Genomic DNA, 17,727 nt, shown 5'->3' with positions numbered 1-17,727 from the left:
ACGTGAAATATAGATATGGCTTAGAATGAAGATCAGCTGGACTGATAAAGCCAGGAATGAAGAGTTGGAGAAGAATGGAGGATGCTGCTGAAAACTAAACTGGATAGGCCACAATCTAAGAAGAGATTGCCTTCTAGTAGAGGAAATTGAAGGTTTCATTCCAGGAAAGATAGGGAAGGGCAGAAGAAGGTTTCAGATGCTGGATGATGTCAGCAGGCCACAAGGAGGGTACCAAAGAATGAAGAGGAACACACAAGACAGAGAAGCATGGAGGGTTATGCAGTCAAAACCTGCCGCAAGGCAGGCAACCCAATGAATGAATGAATGAATTATAGCACCTTGTATCTCATTAAATATAATATTTTAGATAGAAATAAGTAAATATGCTAAATTTAAAGTCACTTTGATGACGTTATTATGAGCGTGACTGTTGAAATTACAAGAAATGATAACAATATGCTTTCTATGCAAGATAGTCACTGTTTGGCAGCTTATTCTGAATGTGGAAATCCCAGGGGATTGGTAGTGACAGTTAAATGACAAAGGGAAAGCTTCATTTGTCTTTCCTTTTTATTTTCTTTAGAGCACCGTATATCATCAATTGCCATTGTGCACTCATATATGCAACCTTTATGTGATAAGTACATTGGAAGCCAAAGTAATAATTAATCATATTATGCTTGCAAAAAAGGCAACTGAGCTTATTACAAGAAGCATCAGTCTGCTACGAATAATTAACCAGAATTAATCTCTGATAATGTCTACATCTTTGTGGAGAGGAAGACAGTTGCTCAATCAGAGAGCTGAAAAAAATGTACATTGCTGCCTTGCAAAGAATTGCAAAGGACAGTGTATTAAAATACCTCATAATAAAATTAATATTCCCACATTGGAGTCTGTAAAATAAATATAAGATATTACAAGCAAGTTGTAACATCTGTTCTGTTCATAGACTGCCGAAGCCTGTAGCGTTATTGTTCTTAATAGACTTGGAAACTATATCCAATTCTCTTAAAATGAAATGGGTGCAAAGATAGTCTTTCACATCATCATGTCTCATGAGTCTGGAGTTTTTGAGCTACCTTTAGACTTACTCTTCAGAAGTAATTGGTAAGCAATTCAGTCAGTAGTTGTTTTCGAGAGATCAGGAGGAGCAGGGGCTGGATCATTGTTGAGACTCTTTGGTAATTTCCAAGCCTTTCAGCTTTTCTGTTTCATATGTGGATTTGATACTAGGTCACACCATTTTTTACTTGTGGAAGCTGATACAGCAAGCAAAGAGATTTTCGTGTTTTGGGTTGTTTCTTCAGAGAATGGGTCATTGTCAAATAGTTTGTATCTCTCTAAAGAAGACTTGGAGTTTTCATTGAGTTCTGTGATATAGTCCATTCTGAATTCATTTGGAATATATGTACGTGAGATGGCTTGGACTGGTTTAACAAATTCATCGTACATTCTGTGGAGGTGGGTCGAGTTTTAAGGCTCCCATATCAAGTTCTTGTGTGACATACTCCCCACTGTTCTTTCTTGAAGTTATATTGTCTGGTGTCACAACTGCTTCAGCATGTTGATGCCGTGTGTGTGGAAGTAGCCCTGCAACATTATTCTGTACTTGTTGGACAAATGTTCTCTGACAAAAATGTTGTCTGGATCATATGCACCACACCATCTGTCACTGTTGAAGTATGGTGAATCTTCCATTCACATATTTCCACCAATCCTATGTGTTTAGTACAGTGTTCAAGTTCTTCTCCATTTTTATTGGTTTCCTTGTAGCCCCGTGATGTACTGTTACAGTTAAAATCACCTATTACTAGCTTTGTTGATTGAGAGTAGAGGTTAGGTGGTTGCTTGAAGCAATTTAGTGTTAGATGGTTTATATATGAATGTCACTGTACATGACGGGATCTCAGTTGTCAGAATCTCCATTTCGTTATCTGATGTAGACCCTAAAGAAATGATATTAGACCAGGCTTTGCAAACACTGCAATACCATATGTTGTAATTGATCTTTCAGTGATGAGATTCATTCTGTTTACTTTTTGGTCTCCAATTGTTTGGACCTCTATGTGTCTCAAAATGAACAGAAAATAACAGGCAGTTTGTTTGTGTAAAGCATTGCATAAAAAATAAAAATATTACAAATTAAAATTTTATTTTTTAAACATGTACAATAAATTTCATTTTACTGTTGTAATCTGGTCCTGTTATAGGTGCATAGCTGGAACTTAATTTAGCATAAGGGAAAAAGAAAATTGTGTTCGTCTATTTATAACTCATCCAGTATTCAGGATCATTTATTGATTGATTTTAAATATTTCCCATAGTGTCATATTTCTGCCTGTCTTAACAGTGTGTAGAAGTAATATAATATGTAACTGAGTGAATTAATTGAAATGGCATAACATTTTGATAAGTGTGACTCCCACCATGTTTTGATGAAGTTTAGAATGTCATAATATAGTTTGTCACAATGTACATTTTACCAATAATTTCTGTTAAAAGATGTTTTGCAAAATTTAATTGTGTCTTTTCTAGTCTCCTGCTAATTCATAAGTTAATTTGTTGTTTTCATATTCACTGCGTATCTGCTATTTTGGTACATTATGTAATTTCTTATGTACATTTCAAAATGTTTCAATTTTCAGGTAAAAATTGGTTACATGATGCATACCAGCAGGCATGTCTTACATTAAGTGCGCTTAAACTGGCAACTAATTTTCTCAGGAGAGGTGGTTGGTTTGTTACAAAAGTTTTTCGCTCCAAGGATTACCACCCATTAATATGGGTTTTCAAACAACTGTTTAAAAAGGTATTTACTATTAATTCAGTTGGCATCTAATAACTGCCATTTGAGTGTAAAGCCTTCAATTAACATTTCATTGGTGCTTTGGTTAATATTAATTCAAGCAAAATCATTAGAAATCTTTTGAGCAGGACAATACAAATGCCATGACTTGAAGGGTTACTCTCTTGAGGCCTGCAATTCGTATTGCAGACCCCCCCCCCCTCCCCCCCCCACGCACACACACACAAGAAGAAATTAGCCCCATACAGTTACCATTGGTTATTAATATTCAGTAATGTATTGAAATTCACTGATAAGTGTAGGTACATTGTTTTAAAGTAAATTAGGGCTGGCAGAGAACAGTTATGCATGAAGTTTTAAGGTTTTTTCAAAGTACTGTGTATATATGTGTGTGTGTGTGTGTGTGTGTGTGTGTGTGTGTGTGAGAGAGAGAGAGAGAGAGAGAGAGAGAGAGAGAGAGAGAGAGAGAGAGTGGGGGGGGGGGGGGGGGGGGGAGTTCCATCCTCCTCATTGAAATAGAAAAAGCACAAATCAGTTGATCTGTGGAAAAATTAATAAATAAAGAGGTGGTCACATGTTTCTTATGGCCATGCATCTTCTGTTCATTTTTCTTCATTTTGTGTGTGTTTTCAACTTTGTTTTTATATTTGATCAAAATTAACATTTCTTATCAATTTGCTTTTGTTTTGTTTGTCCATTCTCATATAGCTAGATGGTAACTCACTTATTTGTATTGTATGTACTGTATTCACATTGAAAATATCTTTTGTTGCTTTCAGGTTCATGCAACAAAACCTCAAGCATCTCGTACAGAGTCAGCAGAAATATTTGTTGTGTGTCAGCATTACTTGGCACCTGATAAATTGGATCATCGTTTTGTTGATGCCAAATATGTATTTGAGGAGCTAGAAATTGAACCTAAGAATAATAAAATGAGTGTGTACCATCCGGAAAAAGTTAAGAAGGCAAAGGCAGAGGGTTATCCTGAAAATAATTATACATTGTACAATAAACTTCTTGTGTCAGATTTCATAGCTAGAGACAATCCGGTAGATTCACTGCAGTATGCATCTGAGGTAATTGCTGTTTGATGATGCATGAGTTTGCAGAATTTTACTTTTCTTTTTATGTTTCCTGTATTACCTCCTAAGAAACTCTGATGTTAGCTAAGGTAACATCTAAAGGATCTAATCATCAATCTTTCAGATTGTTTTCGATGATGATGCTGTGGCCAATCACCCAAAGACAACACCTGAAGTGAAAGAATGTTGCAAAGATATAAAAGTCCTCGGGAGGAAGGATTTTCGTTTATTAATGTCATGGTGGAAAGCAATGAAAGAAGCTTTTGGTACTAAAGAAGCAGAGGAAAATGAACAAACTCAAGCAAATGGAGTTGCTGAAGTAAATGAGATTGACGTGGATCCTGAAGAAGCAGAGATGAATGAACTTTCTAAACAGATAAGTGAGCTGCAGGCAGAGGAACAAAGGGAAAGCAAGAGGAAAAGAAAACGTGTTAATAAAGAGCGGAAAAAATTACAAGATCGACTCAACTTGAAGATGGTTCTGAAGGGGGATGAAGGCCCAAGAGATGAAGGAGAAGAAATGTTTGACCTGAAAAAAGTGGACAGTGCGAAGGTGAGATTTCTGTACAGACAGTTATGACTGTTACACATTAGACAGCTATAGAAGTAAGTGAAGAGAATAATTGATTCTGATAAACAAAATAATACGATATTTACATAAAATATATGTGAAGCTTACATTTGAAATCTTTTAAGACTTAATTTTGTTTCAGTATTAATTTGAGTAATGATGACAACCAATCATTGATTTGCCTTGGTTGTGGTTATTTTATACTACCTAGCAGACTTAACATCTGTGGAAAAGTTTAATGTTGGAAAGTTAATGTAATCAGGTTACCAGAGTCGTTAAGATCCATCTGACATGGAAGTTCATTCACTAATATTACGATTTGTATTGTTTGGCTTCCATCAAATATTCCGCTCTTTGTTACTCTGCTGTCAGTTCATTCTAATCTTACTGTTTTTTACTCTGTTGCTCCTCAGAACCCTTATCCAATATAATAAGAAGACCAGTGTGGTGAACATGATGATACCTCTTGGTAGAAACTTATTGATACCACCAGTTCTTAGCACCACATACTCTTTGCGCATATTTTGTGGGCTGGTAGAGCATTCTGTGTTATCATGAGGAGATCTTGACAATTTGGACTTAGTGAAGAGGGCAGAGGGTGGGGGGCGACAAACCTTTACAAAAACAAATTACCATTAAAATGAGAAATGCAGTTACTACATAAATAAGTGTGGTAAGAAATGATTAATAGCCCTCAGCCTCTGGTACACTTCTTATTTTTTTAATTAATTGTCTATATCATGTATATTATAAATTGTGAAGACTGGTTTCAGTTGACTAAGTAACCATTGTCGGATTACCCATGGTAAAATAAATGTCAGCATACACCATATTGACAAACCCTGCATAATCTCTGTAGCTTGAAGCATGTGTATAAGTGTGATACTTTCAATACGAAAGTGAATAACTAGCAAAGTAAAACCAAGTACATTCGAAACTAGCTATAACAACATTGAAGGGACTGATGGTGGTTGGTTGTTATAGCCAATGGTTACACAAACCAGGTTTTTGCTTTGTTTTTTAATAAAAAATTTGTATCTGTCAATTTTAGACTGCCACAGAATTAAAACTTCAAAAAGTAGCATAAATACAGCACACCTACGGTATTTACAATGTGATATTTGTGGAAAGGGACTGAAGAGAAATTTGTCTTTTGTTTGTGCAGTACATACAGTAATAACATCTGAGCAGAAGGTAAAAACCTTTAATAAGTGAAAAAAGAAGCAGCAACTATGTACACTGTTCAGTACTGTCAAACATGGTTTTGGATAATGAACAAGACAAAACTTTAACCATGTTTAAAAGTTATTGTAAGTGCTGTAAAGTGTAATAGTCATTAAATGACACCACATCATTCCAGTTAACTGTATTACAAAAATTGGTCAACAGTACCAAAACGAAAAAGACAGTATTCAGAGCATAAATTACATGAAGGCTTAAATTTTCTCTTATGTTTTTTTTTAATATATTGTACAAATGTAATGTATTGTACCTAATACATTGAAAATATCCAACAAACATAAGCACGAAACATCAATAACAAATACACTTATTATTCCTTGCCTGTATTTTGAAAAAATAACATATATTAGAATTTAATTTTGTAGTTTTCTGCAGTCACAACAGAGACAGTGTTGTTTAGGTTTTTATCAGTTACTTTCACTTTAAAATGCAGTACAGTAAAGCATACTACAGTATACTCCCATACTTATGGTAATCTACGTCTACATCTACATTTATACTCCGCAAGCCACACAACGGTGTGTGGCGGAGGGCACTTTACGTGCCACTGTCATTACCTCCCTTTTCTGTTCCAGTCGCGCATGGTTCGCGGGAAGAACGACTGTCTGAAAGCCTCCGTGTGCGCTCGAATCTCTCTAATTTTACATTCGTGATCTCCTCGGGAGGTATAAGTAGGGAGAAGCAATATATTCAATACCTCATCCAGAAACGCACCCTCTCGAAACCTCGTGAGCAAGCTACACCGCGATACAGAGCGCCTCTTCTGCAGAGTCTGCCACTTGAGTTTGCTAAACATCTCCGTAATGCTATCACGGTTACCAAATAACCCTGTGACGAAACGCGCCGCTCTTCTTTGGATCTTCTCTATCTCCTCTGTCAACCTGATCTGGTACGGATCCCACACTGATGAGCAATAATCAAGTATAGGTCGAACGAGTGTTTTGTAAGCCACCTCCTTTGTTGATGGACTACATTTTCTAAGGACTCTCCCAATGAATCTCAACCTGGTACCCCCCTTACCAACAATTAATTTTATATGATCATTCCACTTCAAATCCTTCCACACGCATACTCCCAGATATTTTAAAGAAGTAACTGCTACGAGTGTTTGTTCCACTATTGTATAATCATACAATAAAGGATCCTTCTTTCTATGTATTCGTAATACATTACATTTGTCTATGTTAAGGGTCAGTTGCCACTCCCTGCACCAAGTGCCTATCCACTGCAGATCTTCCTGCATTTCGCTACAATTTTCTAATGCTGCAAATTCTCTGTATACTACAGCATCATCCGCAAAAAGCCGCGTGGAACTTCCGACATTATCTACTAGGTCATTTATATATATTGTGAAAAGCATTTAAGAGTACACATTTTGCATTTGATGATTCATTCATTTTAATGCCACATTGTCATGATTTCTGTTAAACTCTTATTTGAAAATAGGAAATTTTTGTGAAGTTTTCACTGCACGGAGAGCTTCAGTAAGTGATGCCACAAAAACTGTTGTTCTTGTTCATTTTCATGTTCATCAGTCATGTGTTGGCTTTGTATGTCAGCTACAATTTCTTTTTCACTTGCTAGGCATACACAGTAAGATTGTTGTCTAACTGGGCAAAGTCACAAGTTGACAGAGATGGACAAGGTTCTTGCACTAATTCCACCACCACCACCATCATCATCATCATCATCATCATCATCAGCTGGTGCTGATGACTTGTCACCCTCACTGTGGGATGATGATGATGAAAGATGTCTGAATCATGAATGTTTAAAACAGTTGACATTTGTCTTTTGAGTGACGTTTTCCCATGCTTGCAGCGTCATTAAAATTTCATCAAGAACATTGTAAACTGTTTGTTTACCTTTGATTTTTTGTAGCATGTTCATCACTTGAAGTTTAATGTACTGCATTTGCATTAATAGAGATTTTATAACAGCCTGGTCAGTAGGTCATAGAACTAAAGTGAAGTTTAGAGATAAAAACACAAGCTATATGCACTGCTTATTGTCGGTTACTGGATGAGCAGGACAGTTATTGACCAAGAGCATAATATTTTGTTTCTTTGATTTCAGCTAATAGTCCCAGTTACTCAACCACTTTTCAGAAATGTCAGGTGTCATTCAATATTTCATGAACTAAAGGTAGAGAGTGAATGTTTTATAAACAATTTTCTTGATTTTATGATAACCAAAGGCTTTCTTTACGTGATTCTGTCATATTTGCAACAGCCATAACTGTACTTCTTGCCTTAGACATTTTCCCATTTGAATAGTGTTTACCTTTAAATTTCACTGTCTCATCTGTGGCCCTATTATAAAACAAGCCAGTTTCATCTGCATTGAGTAAATCATCTGGCTTGTAACCTACACAAAAAAGGCCACTTCTTAAATAGCCACTTCTCTGTTACACCATCAGGTATGCTGATTGCTTCACCACCAATTTTCCCATGGCAAGCTAAGAAACATTCTGTTCAAGATGAAGAACAATTGAAGTTCTCATTTCCCAACAAAGTTGCAAATTCATTGCCTTCCACTTGAAGTGTACATCCATTGATTGGCTCATTATTTGATCTTTGTTGCTTAAAACATTGAAACTTCTTGAATGTCTTTGTGATCAGATGATCTCTTCTGCATGATTTTTAAAGAATTTTGTTTGAAAAGAGACTGCATTTTCTCTCTGTCCTTCCAAATTGTAGAAATCCTTGAGTGTTATACACCCAATTCCTTTGTGATGCTGATCTTGGTTTCCTCACTTTCTAATTGCTGTACTAGGTGTGACTTTTCTGCAGTATTAAACACTTTTCCCTTTTTTGGACATTTTAAAAGTAAAGCTTGCCTTGACGGTTTAACACACATACTGATTTGAAACCCACAATCTAAAGAAAATGAATTTGGAAATAAGTATTACATTGTTCTTATTAATTCCCAAATATTTAAAAACAAAAATGAACATTAGATGTTATAGCCCATATATATATCTCCAAAAAGTAACAAAAATATATTGTTTTATGTTGTAAGTTGCAATAAGTGATGTCAAACTAAGAGACGCAATAAGTGATGTCAAACTAAGAGACTTTTTAAATGTAGCGCTAACATAGGATTTAGTCGGCACCATTATATTTCCATATTATAGCCATTATGTTGTTAAAAGCAATGTTGCTATAAACAGGATCGACCGATTTCATATATACATGTTTTATAATTGGTTACAATCTCATTAATAAGCATGGTATGAAATAGTTGGTTGTACATTTCTGATTATTCAGTGTCACATTGAAAGTGTCACATACATGGACATGCTCTAAGCTACATAGACTGCAGTGTTTGTCAATGAGCTGTATGCTGATGTCTATTTTGTAGTGAGTGATCTAAAGATGATTACTTAGTCAACTGAAAGTAGTCATCACATTTTATTGTTTTGTAATATATGCACTCTAGACAATTATGTTTTTTTTTTTTTTTTTTTTTTTAATTTGAAGAAATCTATATTTTATTGCTTTCTCCTTTTCTGATAGTGTCAGATGTATCTCTGACAGACTTGTCAGACTCCTTTTTCCTAGGCTTGCGGTGCTATGCCATGAATGTATGAGGCCAATGTCATACAGGATATTTATTCATTATATGTGTTATCTGTCGCCAAGAGTAGTGGTTCAGTGACTATGACATTGGATACTTGGTTCATATTTATTAATAGTGAAATTTGTTTTGTAGTTCTAGTAGCCTGATTTAAGATTTCTTTAGTTTCCTTTAATAGCAGATGGTCAAAACTGTAATATTTCTTCCACAGAAACCAAATGTAATTCTTGATGATGCTGAGCAACAATCATATAATAATTTTTAGAGGAACACACTACCATTGACAGTTTTATTGTTTATTTAACTACAACTCAGTTTTAGGTCTTTATGCCATTTTAAAATATTTGATATTATGTCTTTACCATATAATGCGGGACACTTAACATGTCAACCTCAAAGTTGGCCATAAATTAAGAAAAATTTTGGCTCCCCACAAAATACTAGATATAAAATCACTATCTTGTAACATATCAGTAGACAATCATGGGAGCACGTCACATTTAGTAAGAACAGCCTTACTTTGGTAAATAAAAGATATTATTTACAAATGTAAGCCTGTTTTTACTAAATATTATGTGCTCCCATGACTACTTACTTATCTGTTACAAGATGGTGATTTTAAATCTGGGGAGCCAATGTTGTTCTTAATTTATGACCAACTTTGTGCCGGACAACATGTAAAGTGTCCTGCAACATATGGTAAAGACGTAAACTCAAATACTTGAAAATGGCATAAAAGGCCAAAACCTAGGTTGTACTTAAATAAACAATAAAACAGTCAAAGACTGTGTGATCCTTTAACAAATCTAATTTGTTCCCAATTCCTTATTCAATTGCTCTAGTGTTCCACATCATTAAGTTTGCTGTCAGGATGACATTAACATTTTCGCCTAGCTTGAAGTTTATCCTAACAGGATATGACAAGTGTTTCAAAATGTGATTTTTAATAAAATGAGAAGAGGTTAAATACTTCAATGGAAGAAAAGTTGCTTACAGTTTAAGCCTTATTGTTTCCAAACATTATTTCGAAAAGGAACATGTTGGCAGATTTCGTCACCACAATCAAGTGAGATACATTTATGAATTTTAGTAACAGTACTGTAATCATTACTTACTACAGAAAAATGAATATTCCAGAAGATAAACAGTAAGAAATTTCATTGATTAACTCTAATGAAGAATATGGTCAGAGGTATTTACAGCACTTTCTAGCCATTAATTATGTAAGGAGGAATAGAGGGCTGTGTTTAGTGCTGGAATGGGAACAGGGAAGGGGCTAGATGGGTAAGGACAATGACTAACGGAGATTGAAGCCAGGAGGATTATGGGAACATATGATATATTGCAGGGAGGGTTCCAACCTGCGCAATTCAGAAAAGCTGGTGTTGAGAGGGAAGGATCAAGATGACACAGGCTGGGAAGCAGTAATTGAAATGAAGAACATCATGTTGGGTGGCGTGCTCAGCAACAGGGTGGTCCAGTGGTTTTTTGGCCACAGTTTGTCGGTTGCCATTTATGCAGAAGACAGCTTGTTGGTTGTCATGCCCACATATAATGCAGCACGTTGGTTGCAGCTTCACTTGTAGATCACGTGACTGGTTTCACAGGTAACCCTGCCTTTGATGGGATAGGTGATATTTGTGACAGGACTGAAAGGTGGTAGTGGGAGGATGTATGGGAGAGGTCTTGCATCAAGGTCTATTAAAGGAATATGAGCCATTAGGTAAAGGATTGGGAGAAAGGGTTGTGTGGAGATGGATAAGGATATTGTGTAGGTTTGGTGAGCAGTGTAATACCACTGTGTGTGTGTGTGGGGGGGGGGGTGAGGGGGGGGGTGAGAATGTGGGTGTTTGAAACTAAAGAATTGGCAAAACATGGAAAAAAATTGCTATTGCCATAGAGTATACAAATAAGCAACACATTACAGCAAAAAGTTCTCAATTACTGCAGGGAACACTTGCAGAGACTAGGAGTGTGCCACAAGGAAACCTTTCAACATAGATTGGAAGATTTAAATGAGTTGTACAATGATGAGTGAAAATGCTACTGCAGTACTGTCACTTAGGGATGAGTGAATTCAGTGGTATCTTGAATGAATTAGAATAGTTCAAGTCATTAACCTACCATTTACAGGGTTGTTTTTTCTGTAGTGGTTGTTTACTGTCATTGTGCATGAGAAGTCGTAAACTTCATGCCCTTTACTTGTGTAAATTTTGGCTGTGTCAGTTTTTTTTATTACATTGCTTTATCTCACTGGTTGTAATTTTTTTATTGTAATCCTGTTTGCAACTTGGTCACAGATTGTATTTATTTATTGTAGAAGCTGGAATCGGTCTTGGAGCAGGCACCAGATGTTTTAGCAGAAGATGAACCAGATTCAGATGAAGAGTTGATGCGAAAACCAAAGGTTGTTGCCTTTGACAGACATGGAGAAGATTACCTAGATAGTTCAGGAAAGTATGTTTCTTCCTTCTTTGTGTGTTTTACCAAGTCTTTCGTATCACATTCTCTCTATAATTGTGTGAATGTTCAGGTATTTATTGTTTCATTATGAAAGGCTTCTTCCAGACTGCAGGGAAAATATTACAGTAAGGAATGTAAATTCTTGATGCTGTTGTATATTGACAACAGTTCTTCTGTTACTAAGAAAGGAAATGACAAACTATCAACTATTGTCTCGTACATGAAGTTTGTTGTACAGCATTACACAGTTCAGGAACCATCAAATTTATGAAAACAGGACTTGCTGATATTGCTCAGTGTAGACAGTTTATTGTTACATAATCATTGTATCTCATGAAAAGTTGTTAATAAGCTTTGGACCATATGGAAGTTATTCTATGGAAGATGTATGCCATTGGCTGTGACACAAATAACCTACACTGTTTTCTGTGTTTTGCTTCTGAAAGCTTCTTTCAGTATATCTTGATCATTTAGATTATTTTTCTTACCTTGTTTCACTTGTTTGGAAAATGCATAGCACATGGTGATACTGTGCTGTGTAGATAACAAAATGTTTAATAGCTCATTAGAACCTATGTATTTGACTTCAGTTTGGTATTATACATATTTGATAGGCATTTGTCTGTTAGCTCATTAAAATCCTCCTGGTTGACTGTCATGTCATCTTATAAAATACTTAAAATACCATTCTTTGGCCTGAGAGAGGCTGCTGATCAATTTATTCTAGTATTTTAAGTATTTTATAAGATAGTACACAAGATGGATTTTAATGAGATTGACACAAGCTGTAGAAGCCTACGTGTTCACACTTCCTAACAAATAAAGTGAAGCAGCCAGAAGGGGAGGATACTCTCTCACAATGGTCTTTCAGGGTAGTTCTGAACTGCAATTCATTGCTGAACACACAGTGTGACACCATTCATGAGCAGTTCATGCTTTCAGGTCAGGGCACCATTCCAAATGCAGTTGTTTGCGTTGTAGTGGTAATGGCAGCCTATGCGTTGGACAGAAATTCCCTAGTCCAACTGCTGCTGGAGTCTGACCAATAGTGCAGGATGATAAAGAATGTTACAGGAAGTCCTTTATTTGTTCTCGGATGGTAGGTGCAGATGTGAAGGGGTTACAATGTGCTTGGTGCACAATTCAGTGATCCTCCCTTGTGGTGGACGCACATGCTCACCGGTATCTTGAAGACAAGTATGCCTGCCTTCGTGTCCCTGTGTGGTCCAAAATAGGACCACTGTCACATCTGAATCCCTCACAAATCTGGATATTGCTTGATTTGACCAGCTAGTCACAATGAGGCACCTGACCATGTCTTCTGGATCTTCACTTTCTTTTTTCCAGGCAGTGTGTGTGCGTGTGTGTGTGTGTGTGTGTGTGTGTGTGTGTGTGTCAGCACAATTTTTTTTATGCTTTTGTTCATCATTTGTAAAAGTAAGTAACTGAGCAAAGTGGAGTAGGTTGGCACACTGGACTCACATTCGGGAGAGTGGCAGTTCATATCCCCATCCAGCCATCCCAATTTAGGTTTTCCGTTATTTCCCTAAATCGCACCAGGCAAATGTCAGGATGGTTCCTTTGAAAGGGCATGGCAGATTTTCTTCCCTATCCTTGAAACATACCAGGCTTATACTCTGTCTCTAATGACCTGGATGTTGATGGGACATTAATTCTTGATCTTCCTGTGTTTTAAAAGGAAATGAATTTGTTTTAAGGATATCATAGCTCTTGTTTAATACCTTGACTTATTGTGTACTTTCTTTGCCTGGCTATGCGCACTATATAGAAATGTTGTGATCATTAATAAAATATGTATATTGGAGAGCTTCTCTACTAATGGCTATTATTGTTATGAAATAAATCTTGCCCATAGCTACATTCTATAAATCTCAAACGAGAGGTTTGTAATTTGTCACGTATTTTGTATAGCCAGTCCTGGAGCACCACAAAAATGGTCAGCTGCCTCCAGTGGGAGAAATTGCAGGAAAAAATTAGTCTTTAAATTCTAGGAATATGTCATCCAGTCTCTCATATACATTTTGCATAATTACCACAATGGCGCAGTTGAATAAATTTAGGCTTGATGGTTATATTAGTATCTTCCCAGATAGCCAGGTGCAGTCAAGCAACCACTTCTGAGACGCAAAGAGGCATGCCAGCAGTTTTCCATACCTGTCTAGGTAAATACTGGGCTGGGTTCCACATCCTGCCTCAGATACACATTGTACAAACACTATGGAAAATGATGTCATGTTGTCTATGCGATTACACAAGACACAGACAGAAGGGGTACACTGATTCCTGCCTGGGGAAGTGGGCTGCAGGTAGCCAGTTAAGCTTTGAAATGTCTTTGGGATTGGTGACCCAATTTTAATAATACCTTTATACGGGTATGCTTGGTTTTCTGCGAAACTGAAGAACTAACATACGACTCGTGACCTGACATTGGGTGGATAAGGAGGAAGGAAGGTTACATAAGTAAAAACTTGCAAAAAAAGAAAAAATGCAGTAGGATTATTCAGAGTTGTTCTCCAGTAGTGGTCTTATAGATATCTAACAACTACTCAACAGGAAAAATAAATTCATTAGAATATTCATGGTTTCAATTTGTAATGATTAATTCAAGTAATTGTTTTTAAATGTCATAAGTTTTTTAATATTTGTGTAAAGATGTTGAATGTTATAGGGATAAGGGCTTATTAGTCATTCTTTACAAGTAGTATATGAAGAGAACTGACACAATCATATTTAATGTGGAAAATGGATGAAATTGTGTTTATGGGTTCTGTTTTTGTCATACACACATTTCCCATTGGAAATCCTTTTACTTCATATGGACTAAAAATTCAGTATTATTCAGCCTAATACTAGATACCAAGAATTAAGTCTTTGAGAAATGATGCCCTCCCTTCTATTGCACATTTTGTACAACGAACTGGGGATTCTTACAGACATCATAGCATGTTTACTCACTTACGGACATGGACTTGTTTTGAAGCAACAATGGCCTCAATTCATTGAATATGAGACAGATGTTCAACCTTAATGTTGTGAGCTCATTGTTAACTACTGTTCAAAAAAGCTGGCCGGAGTGGCCAAGCAGTTCTAGGTGCTGCAGTCTGGAACCACGCGACCGCTATGGTCGCAGGTTCGAATCCTGCCTCGGGCATGGACGTGTGTGATGTCCTTAGGTTAGTTAGGTTTAAGTAGTTCTAAGTTCTAGGGGACTGATGACCACAGCAGTTAAGTCCCATAGTGTTCAGAGCCATGTGAACCAGTTTGTCCAAAAAAAGTGTGCATAACTTACTCAGCAACATACATTTTCAGTATACTTCTACAAGAGTTGCAGGCTGTTACCGACAAGCCTTAGGCTTCAAATCTAATTTGAAGCCTTTTCTCCTGGGAATCTCTTTGTACCTACATCAGAAATAATTTATACCCAACTATACTCCCTCCCTCTGTCCCTCCCTCTCTCCCTCCCTCCCCCTCCATCCCTCCCCCCCCTCCTCCCTCACCCTCTCCCTCTCCTCCTCCTCCTCCTCCTCCTCCTCTCTCTGTCTTTAGAAACATTATTATGGAAAGAACAGATTGCTATCCTTCACAGACAGGCACAGTGAAAAAAACTCCTAAAATGTTTAAGCTTTCAAAGTCCTTCTGAAGCAGAAAACACACATACATTCACACAAGTACAATTCACACACACATGGCTACTGTCTCCAGGTGCTGTGATGACCTGACTGTGGTGGCGTCATGACATGAGGAATAATTGAAGTGGGTAGTGGGGATAGAGAGAAGGCACGGAGTGGGCAAGAGGAGGTATAGCAAGGTATGGGTGAGGGAAGTTGCTGCGCTGCCTATGGGAGTGTGCAGGAACATAGATCTGATAGGTGTAATGTCAGAAGATTCTGCTTTGAGGCAAGGGGGGGGGGGGGGGGAGAGGTGGAGAAGGGGAAAAGACTAGTAGGTGTGCTGGTGGGATAGAGGGCATTTGTAGCACTGGAGTGGGAGCAGTGAGAGGGTTGGTAGGTGGAGGACAGTGATTAGAGAAAGTTGTGGGGGGGGGGGGGGGGACAAAGAATATGATGTAGGGAGAATTCCCACCTATACACTTCAGAAAAGCTAGTGTTGATAGGAAGACTCCAGCCAGTGCAGGATGTGAAACAGTCATTAAAGTGAAGCACATTGTGTTGGGTAGCATGTTCAACAACGGGGTGCTTCAGCTGTTTCTTTGCCACAGTCTGGTGGTGGCCAATTGTGCAGACACACAGCTTGTTAGTTGTCATGTTCACGTACTGGATGATCAATCGTTAACGCAACTGCTTTCACAGTATGTGACCAGCTGGCGAGGCCGGCTGCTGTACCGAAGGCTTGGGTGACAAGAGGCCCGTAGTAAATACAGTATAATGCGATTTGTCACATCACTTATTTCTAACATACATAAAATAAACACTTAAAAACAAAAGTAAATTATTCACTTATATTAAGCAAGGAGATCTGGATGTTTTCCTGACACTTGCTTAGGAAATTGCTCATTACACTCTGCAGTTCCCTGTGAGAAATGGCAGCAATTTCTTTACAAATGTTAGTTTTAAGTTCATCTTAAGTGTGTAGATTCGATTTGTACCTCTTTTAATGCCTCCCAGAGATAAAAATTGCAGGGGGTTAAATTGGGAGACGAGGAGGCCATATGTTATTAGTGATAACTCTATCTTAAAACATGTCACAAATTTTTGGTAATGGGAAGTTGGCCGTATGTGCTGTTGTAGAGTCCTGCTGAAAGGTCATGAAAGTATGTTCTTTCTCAGTTAATTGCCCAAAAAAAGGCCACATCTCTCTCACTGTTAATTGTTTCCATGGAAAAAAATAGGACCATTATTCTCTCACCGCTAATAGTGCACCACACACAATTTTTTTTTAAACATATGCAGGTGTCACTTGTATTATACTAGGCTGTTCAGAGTCCCAGTAACTGTTATTTTGCGAATTAACATATCCATTTAGATGGAACCATGATTCATCTGAAAACAAATTTAGGGTGAGGGTCAGTTTCTCCGTTATGCATGTTTTTCAATGTCCATTCACAAAATTAAAACTTTTTTGCAGCATCACCCGGTGTAAGTTTTTGCACTGTAGTTATTTTATAGGACTTCAACTTCAGTAACTTTGCCACCATTTTAACAGAGCCATAGGAAATTCCCACTTGCTGAAAAAAATGTCAAACTGATTTTCTAGATCTTTCTAGACCATGCCCAGTGTCATCCAGAGTTTCTTTTGTAAGTAGTTTAAGAGTTTCTCTATATTTTCTATCAAGAACACTTGCTGTTTCATGAAATGTATTTATCAATTGATGAAGCAAACTCCCATTCGGAACTTCAACATCAGGAAATTCCTCTTGAAACAATGTCCTTACTGCACGTGCTGATTCTGTAGGCATGTATGAATCATACAGGAATACTCTTTGGTGAATAGAGTACTTGTATTCATCACTTCACTTGAAACAGTTTCACTAAGTACACTGTATTGCATTGCATAACGAACATATGCTACCTGCACAAACAGAGGCCTTGCAACAGAGGGGAAATATTCTCCCAGCCATGCTGCCACTGGCTGGCTGCCAGGCAGTTGCATTAAAGATGGATCACCCTGTAGAAAGTGGCACAGTAGTTGCAGGAAGTTGGTACATGACATGTCTGCTTTCATAGGTGGTCCTGCTATTGATGGGGTTGGAGATGCCTGTGGCGCCTGGAGTTGGTGGTAGTGGGACAATGCATGGGACACATCTTGCAGCCATGAGGCAAGGAGTTGGGAGTTGGGTTGGAGTAGAGAAGAACAAGGATATTGTGTAGGTCTCTTATGCAGCAGAATACCATTGTGTAATGGATGGGGAAGATATTCCTGATTTCAGGACACAACAAGAGGTAGCCGAAACCCTGGTGAAGAAATTGTTTTACTTGCTCCAGTCATGGGTGATATTGAGT

The 17,727-nt window shown here is 37.5% G+C and overlaps 1 protein-coding gene across 1 annotated transcript in view; it reads left to right on the top strand.

The window, feature by feature from the left end:
- Positions 1–17,727, top strand: part of LOC126252829 (pre-rRNA 2'-O-ribose RNA methyltransferase FTSJ3) — a 112,752-nt gene that overhangs the window by 33,782 nt on the left and 61,243 nt on the right. The window contains exons 4-7 of the mRNA XM_049953773.1: positions 2,649–2,812; positions 3,589–3,885; positions 4,016–4,444; positions 11,604–11,740. Coding sequence (XP_049809730.1) covers positions 2,649–2,812; positions 3,589–3,885; positions 4,016–4,444; positions 11,604–11,740 — 1,027 coding nt within the window. The remainder of the gene's footprint in view (positions 1–2,648; positions 2,813–3,588; positions 3,886–4,015; positions 4,445–11,603; positions 11,741–17,727) is intronic.

The sequence above is a fragment of the Schistocerca nitens genome, chromosome 4 (assembly GCF_023898315.1).
Source record: "Schistocerca nitens isolate TAMUIC-IGC-003100 chromosome 4, iqSchNite1.1, whole genome shotgun sequence".
NCBI lineage: Eukaryota > Metazoa > Arthropoda > Insecta > Orthoptera > Acrididae > Schistocerca > Schistocerca nitens.
The sequence above is the reverse complement of the archived record's forward strand: the minus strand, read 5'-3'. Positions and strand labels throughout refer to the sequence as shown.